The following is a 7,768-nucleotide window of genomic DNA, read 5'->3' on the forward strand; positions in this document are numbered from 1 at the left end:
TGCAAATGTACCTATGCTAAATACAAGCTTAAAAACAGGGTTTTCCCCTCCTTCAAGTTAGTGCGAGCGTTAATTAGCAGCTTATCTGAATAGCAGATACAAACCCGAAGGCAAATGTATTGTTAGGCACCTTAGCTTCTCATCAGCTGCTGTGATAAGCTCACATATCATCAGGCATTTGAAAAAGAAAGGGCAGATAAAGCTCAAGAAACTTACACACACGTTAGCACTGCTTTTGCTCAGTCATTTAGAAATTTGCAATAACAATAAAAAAAGTAGGCTTACTCACCCATTTTGTGAAAAGAATTTCTTATAGACCCAGAAGGCTGCCAGGCACACCACAACTGCCACAATCACTTTAGGAAGAATTAAAAAAAGCCTTAGAGCGCTAAAGATCACCTCTAGCTCACAAAAAAGCCTCAACAATTCTTAGCAGAAATAGCATTGTCTTCATCCACAGTCCTATACCACCCCCAACCCTTAAAAAAATCCCAAACCTTAACATTTGTGTGGCTTATTTCACAAATACGTCTCTGATGCTTTGCTCAACACTCTTCGAGATAGTTCAGCTCAAGAACAGTGACCACCTAGATGGCAAAACCCCACCAGCTCAGTAACATTAGAAGAGGCATGTCAACATCCTAACATTACTTTTTACAACAAGTTTACAACAAAGCGGTAGGCTTACAAACTTGGGTAACAAATGCATGGTCAGGAGATGGACTAAGCCCTTTTGTTCACTGGCACAGTTATTTACTCACACTTCCAGTAAACCCAAGCTCTGAAGAGTTTATGGAAGTGACTAAGGTGTGGAAGACTGCCTTTAAAATCTGATGCCTCACACACATGAAAAAATACACATTTTACATGAAATTGATCTATCATTGCTAAGTAATCTTAACTTTTCTTGAACTATGCAGCTTTAGAAGTAGACTCACATTTTTAAAATAACCAAAACTCCAAAATCATGTTACATTACTGCAGTCACAGGTGATGACCAGAATATCAATTCCACATAAAAAAATATAATCCACATCGTATCTTGTTCAGGTTTTGTAAGATACTTACCACAGATGATGGCCGTAATATAAGGACCTAAAAACAGAGTGAATCAGTATCACAAGAGGAACACATGTGCTTCCTATTCAAACATTATAAAAATATTCACGAAGTTATTTCAAATACATTAAGCACTTCTGTCAACACAATCCTTGCAGCAGGCCAGTTTATATCATAACAGTTATTTAACTGAAAGTGTTCCTATTTTTAAGTGGATTTTACCAAAACCTATTTTTCTTATGTCCAAATAAAGAAGGAAGTTTGCATTAAATGATCTCTCCTGAACACAAACAATGTCCCCAAGAAGTAAAGCTTCTGTTACATGTATTTTCATTCTAGTGGGAATTCTTGCAGTTCATACTTACTTAACTGGCAAGTTGGCACTCCAGGAATCCATTGGTTTTCTCCGATATACTGAATACGAGCTTCACCACGTAATGTGTAGCCTGCATAACATTCAATCGTAATAAAATCCCCAACAGAATATGAAGGTTTTTGTCCATCAATTACTCTACCATAACTTATGTGTGGAGTGAAACCAGAAGTTTTAGGCCCACCTGGAAAGAGAGAGGGGGGGAAAAACCCCAAAAAGGAAATAAAGTCCAAGAACAGAGCTGGTACATGAAACAGATTCAAGAAATCGCCATCAAAAAGTCTCTACATTTGTGTAACTATCAGAAGCTCAGTCAATCTGTAACACATTTTATATGCAAAGGCTTCCTGCTTCCTAGAAGCTGCAGATACTTCTGCTGATGGACAGGCTTCAGACACGTTAACAGAAATGCACCCCTCAGCTTCATTAGGACAAACAGCTGCATCAAAGTAATGACAAACTGTTTCTATTATAGCAAGAGATCACATGGTGCAAAGTGAGGCAAGACTAAACTCTGCCATCAAAGGAAGCCTCTTCAGAAAACACTCCCAGAACAGATCTTTCACAGTGCCCTTTGAACTTTACCAATTTCCATAAACAAAACTAAGACTGAACAAGGACTCCAACTCTGCCGAAAACTTTCCTCAGTTGCTGAAAACTCCAACCCATGACACTCACCACCCTACTAACGCAACCTGTTGGTGCCCTGTGATGGATGGACCTCTGACTTTCAGGGTCTGCACATTACTACGTTAGGAACTTGTCACTCTGCCCTTGATTTTACCAATTATGAGTTTTACTCACATGCACAGTTTTGTAAAGATGACCATGTATTCCCTCCTCGACAAGTTATGGTCATCTCTTCAGTGCCATCAGGAAAAGTGCAGTGCTTATTGCACTTTATCTGAACAGACTCTTCTCCTTCATACACAGATTTCGCTGGAATCACTACTCCATGTGTGATGTTTGGGGCACCACATGCATCTGCAGTAACTAATACACGAATTTAGAAATAAGTTTAGTGATAATAAACTTTAAATATTTCATAATTCATTAACTGACTCCACAAACATACATTGCCTTTGTATGAGAAAAATAGATCAGCGTATCTGAATACTTTTAACTTTACCATGATTTTAAGTATAAACGTTTCCTTTAGAAGACTTAAAAGAAACATCATGGTAGGTATTCATTAAGGTAATATGATCTTATGATGTGGCAGCTAAGCAATACATGTTTGTTGGTTAATTATTTTGGTAAGCTCTAGAATAATTACCAGGTGCCTTTCAGATTCATTCATTACGGAACATCCAAACACACTCTTTGCAGAAAGAGTTCTCATTCTTGGGAACTCATTATTAGATTATGCACGTAAAAAATTATCTCACTGTACAACAACATTCCCTCTCCCTCCAGCACAAAGAGGAAGGAGAAAGGTTACAGAAAGACCTCTGCTATGTCCCAGCCCTGACTTAATATTGCCTGACCAAAAGCTAACAACATACTACACACCATATGTCATGCATAAGAGAACACAGACAAGTAATGATTTTGATTACTCTAAAAGGACACTATACGTTTCCTCATTGTCCATACCTCTGTTTTTTTCTATCAGAAATTGGAAACATCTCTTTTCTCCTGTGTTTACACAGGAAATCACTAGAACAAACTCCATGATACTATTACGATGCAGTACCATCAGAGTATGTCCACACCACAACTTCTATATACACGCCTGTAACAACTCACTCTCATCCAAAGACTCTTCGGAGTCAAGAGTCAACTTGAACACGTAAAATGGTTGCCCATAGTTGAGGCTCCATGTCAACTTCCTTCGCTTCTGATTTCCAACTACAGCGTTATGATCTTAAATTTTAGCTAAGACAGACTTACAACATTCTCAACATACAAGGGAAGTTGGATTCTTATTTAAAAGCTTACTTTTTTCACAAGTTGGTTTTGGAGGAAACCAGGTGTTATTTTCTCCACAGCTAACAATACGCGAACCAATCATGAAATAGCCTGGGTCACACTCAAATACAACGGACTCCCTATAGTTATAGGAAGGTGCAAATCCAGATATTTTTCTCCCATTTTCAACCTTCGGGTTATCACATTTGACCACTGAAACAGGTAAAAGAAAAACAGCTATGAAACATTTGTTACCAGTATCTTTGCAACAGACACAGCATCCTTTTACTACTTCTAAGGTTCCTTATCTAATTCCTCAAATTCTTTTGGAGGGGCTTTGTAAAAAGGTTATTCTCTTGAAGGTGGAGAAGGTCCTTGGTTTAAGCTACTGAGTTGCAACAGTACACAGTCAAGTAAAAAACTGTAATAATTGATATAATCACGTTCCCACTTCCAAAGACATACTCCTGTACAGTAGCAGAATTTCAGAAAACAAAGTGATGTCGATTAGGGTTCAAATGACAACATGCAAGCATCTGGTATTTCTCCCTATGTCTGCAAAGCAAGACTTTATGCTTGCTGGGTTTTGCATTTATTTCTGTACTTGCACAGTAGCTGTGTTGAGAAAAAGAGTTCTTCCTTACATTTTTACTATTCATAATCTAGCTTCCACATTCTTGCTCTTTACACAATTCTTCTTCAACTACCTAGGCTTTATGGTCTCTCAGTTCCTTTACTTTTTTTCCTTGTCACTTCTACCAATAGCATGTTCATACATATATTTTTAAAGTTTTAACTTAAATTTTTGTCATGTTCTGTGTCATAATCAATCAACATCCATAATGCAGTTGATCTGATCTCCACTGGAACTATATCAAATTTAGTACCAGAGGATCTAAGCCCATTTCCCTTCCACCCCTTCCAAAAAAGGGACAGATACTGAAGTTTTGGAGTCACATAGGCTGTAATAAAGAAAATATATTAAAAATCGCAACCACCTTTACATTGCGGAGGTGGTTCACTCCAAACACCATTTGAGTGGGCATCATACGTGCAGAAAATAGTAGCTGGGCCAATTAGTGAGAAGGGATCCGCGCCTTTTGGTACATCGTCACACGTATAGGTTACCGCTGTTTCATAGACATAGTTAGCTGCTTCAGTGTAGCGCCCATTGGCTATACTTGGAGGTGGTTCACAAGGGATTCCTAGAAATAAAATCACACCAATTAGTCGCCAGAATTTTGCTGTTACTTTGTTCATCTCAGAAATACAGAGCCTTGATTTTCAAGTAATTTAATTTAAAATCTGACAGATAGCTATTTCTAAGACAAGCTACAGTTGTAACTGAGAGTTACCAATGGGCATGTGTCATAGGGAGTCTCAATTTCAAGAAGAGGTTGACTTTAACTGAGATGAGCTAATTATCACAATAACTGATATTTTTCAATGGTCATTCCTCAGGCACATCCCCAGTAGTTCCAAAAAATAAAAATCAGTCCTATTTTACCATCATGTCTTACACTGGAAAGTTTACGGCACACCTGTTTTTAAATGAGCTACCACTGTCTGAATAAAAACTTAACCAGGGTAGTATTTTACTTACTTTCACAGAAAGGAAGATCTCTACTCCAGTCAACACCTTTATCCTTAATTATACAGGAAATTTCACCAGTGCCACGTAATCTGAACCTAGACAGGTAAAAATTTTTAAAGAGGTGGAACTCTCATTTCTCCAACAAACAGAAACTTCATTTATATAATTCTGTTCTGTGATTACAGGGACATGACATAACAGGTTTTTGTTGTAATGAGAATGGTATCTTTATTATTTTTTTATTTTGCTAACAGTCTCAACTTTGAAAACAAAAGACAAGCAAATGAGACATTACTAAAGGAACTGATAGAAGTCTCACCATTTTAAGATGTATACCCTCTCACACTAAAGAAATAAGCTGTTAAAAGGAAAGGGAGGAAAAAACCTTGTGAGAGGTTAGCGCTTTTGACTTAATTTGCTATACACAGACAGGTGGGCCATTATTCAATATAATAATGAAGCATGATAAATATATGCATTTATTCCCTCTGCCACAAGAGCACTAAAAGAAGTCATTAGAGCTAACGCTGTAATTTTCACTCTGCAGAAGCTCAGCAAAAAGCTTAAGCCTTGGTTGATACAAACAGCAAGTAAAACCAGAGAATCAAATCAAATTTATCTGTAATTTCATTTGCTCCAGGTAGAATTCCTGAGACATTTCAAGTCAGAACTGGAATGGAACCTGGATAAGAAAATTTGGGTTTGGTTCAAATCTGGTCTAAACAGGAAAAAGAAAAAAAAAAGAAAAGGAATTAATTAACTGCACTAAAATACTTACCCTTCTTTGCAAGAAAAAGTAGCTTTTGAACCAAATGTAAGATCTGTCACATGAACAAAACCATGTTCTAGTTCTCCTGGATAGTTACATTTTCTCTCTAGGAGAAGGGGAAAATAAAAGAAAAATAAAAAAATCTAAGTCTTTGTAGTTATATACAAAGACTAAGTCTTTGGCACAGACTGCTCTTACAGTCATTAGCATTTTTCAAGCTTTGTTTAAAATATTACAGAATACTAATTGTCTCTTGAAAAACAACTAAAATTTTTAAATATCAAAAGGAAAAAGCAAGAGAGCTCACGCACACGTTACCTGTACAGAACCGCTCTACGGGCGACCACTGCAAGTCTTCACCACACGTACGAGTTGATGATTTTCCAGGGACTGCCATATACCCTGGCCGGCAGATGTACGACACTGTCGTTCCAACAGGAAAGCTGCTCATTGCGCTGAAACTATCCTTGAGCTCTGCATATTGCAGCCTATCTGGAGATGCACATGTGCCTGTCAGAGTAAGAGGAAGGAAAAAGCAATATGCAATCTTGTAAACAAGAAGAGATACAAGCTAAGCAATAACGACATAGAAGCCAGGTTAATTCAGTAGGTTTTAAGGACTCATCAGTAAAAGGTGACATTCTTAAAAGCCAGAGCTATCTGTGTATTTAGATAGGCTTCAATTTTTTAATTCATATTTTAATTGCATCCAATGTCCAACTCTACACTAATACAGGTTAGTCTTTTTTTTTTCCAAGTTCTTCTTTAGCATTCTAACCAAACAACACATTTCCTTCCAGTTCATATTTTTGTCTGTTTGCTTTGTTCTCATAGTTAAATAAGTGGCTTAATTCACTGTGTACCCATCTGCAGTGAAATGCCTGTTTCGCTTGCTGCAGGAGAAGCCCACCAACCAGCTATACTCGCACCGGTCGCTTCCCTTCCTAAGGGAAAGGGCCAGGCAGATCAAAGGGGAGTTTAAAACCAGCTGCACCACCCAGCAGAGACCTACAGACCCGGGGACATTTTGAGGTGCGGTTAGCGCTGAAAACGTAAAACTCCTCCATGCTGGAGGACTCAGAAAAAGACATCCAAGACCTTGCAACCCAGACGCAAATGTCAGATCTGCCCAGCCTTTGCAAGACTTACACTCGGCAGAGGCCATCACCTCTTTGACGATACCTATTAATCTCGCTCCCGATCTATTTATATTATTGTTTAGAAATTTATCAAACCATAAAAAAAATGTAAACCTCAAACTCGGGGCCAGACCCACGAGTACCAAAGCCAGCACGCCTGTTTTTTGCGATACAACCCTTCTCTCACCTTTTCGCCCCACTCCCCACCGAAGCCGCCGCAACGCTCGGTTTCCGCCACCGCCTAAAGCCATTTCCTTCTCCTCCCCAAGCGGCCCCAGGAGGGCCCCCCTTCAGCCCCGCAGCACCCTCGGGGCCCGGGGCAGGGCGGACGAGCTCTCCCCCTCCTCCCGGTTGCTCTCCAGGCCGGGAGGCCGCGGGGGCTCGGCCTGCCCCCCCCAACCCCTCAGCGCGCCCCCCCACCCCCAGCCGCTCCCCCGCCATGGCGCGCCGGGAGGAGCGAGCGAACCCCGCTTCTCACCCTGAGCCCGTGTTCCACCGAACCACGACAGCACCAACGCCAGCAGGAGGCCCGGACCGAGGGCGAGCGGGCGGTACGGTGGGCCCATGTCCGCAGCGGCCCCAGCGGGAGCACCCGCTCCGCGCCCCTCACTCGAGCGGCAGCAGAGACGCAGCGCGGCGCTGAGGCGCATGCGCGCTGTGCACCCCGCCCCTTCCCTCAGCGACGACCGCCCCTACGGTGGGGCCTTTCCGCCCTCGGGAAAGAAGGGCGGGGCCGCGGCGAGCTGCCCGTTATCTGGCAGCGGCGGGGCCGCAGGTGTGCTGGGGTGGGGTTTGCTTCTCCCCGGCCTCGGGGACCGGGCGTAGGGAAGAGGCCTCGGCCTGAGGGGACCGGGCGTGGGGAAGAGGCCTCGGCCTGAGGGGACCGGGCGTGGGGAAGAGGCCTCGGACTGAGGAGACCGGGT

General features: G+C 41.6%; 1 protein-coding gene across 7 annotated transcripts in view; it reads right to left on the minus strand.

Moving 5' to 3' along the window:
* The window catches only part of CD46 (CD46 molecule), a 30,182-nt gene extending 22,664 nt beyond the window's left edge, over nucleotides 1-7,518 (minus strand). For 6 of the 7 annotated variants that reach the window (XR_008574148.1, XR_008574147.1, XR_008574146.1 and 3 more), the window contains exons 1-10: nucleotides 7,324-7,517; nucleotides 6,025-6,216; nucleotides 5,716-5,812; nucleotides 4,947-5,032; nucleotides 4,342-4,548; nucleotides 3,374-3,556; nucleotides 2,237-2,425; nucleotides 1,425-1,616; nucleotides 1,069-1,095; nucleotides 290-356 (exon numbers count right to left, since the gene is read on the minus strand). Coding sequence is in view for 2 of the 7 variants with exons in the window: in XM_054803662.1 (XP_054659637.1) it covers nucleotides 290-356; nucleotides 1,069-1,095; nucleotides 1,425-1,616; nucleotides 2,237-2,425; nucleotides 3,374-3,556; nucleotides 4,342-4,548; nucleotides 4,947-5,032; nucleotides 5,716-5,812; nucleotides 6,025-6,216; nucleotides 7,324-7,495 (1,412 nt within the window). In the remaining 5 variants the exon portion in view is untranslated. Of the gene's footprint in view, nucleotides 1-289; nucleotides 357-1,068; nucleotides 1,096-1,424; nucleotides 1,617-2,236; nucleotides 2,426-3,373; nucleotides 3,557-4,341; nucleotides 4,549-4,946; nucleotides 5,033-5,715; nucleotides 5,813-6,024; nucleotides 6,217-7,323 lie in introns of all 7 variants that reach the window. The other variant, XM_054803664.1, reaches the window with a different exon arrangement.
* Nucleotides 7,519-7,768: the final 250 nt, after the last annotated feature.

Source organism: Grus americana, chromosome 25, assembly GCF_028858705.1.
Source record: "Grus americana isolate bGruAme1 chromosome 25, bGruAme1.mat, whole genome shotgun sequence".
Taxonomy (NCBI): Eukaryota; Metazoa; Chordata; class Aves; order Gruiformes; family Gruidae; genus Grus; species Grus americana.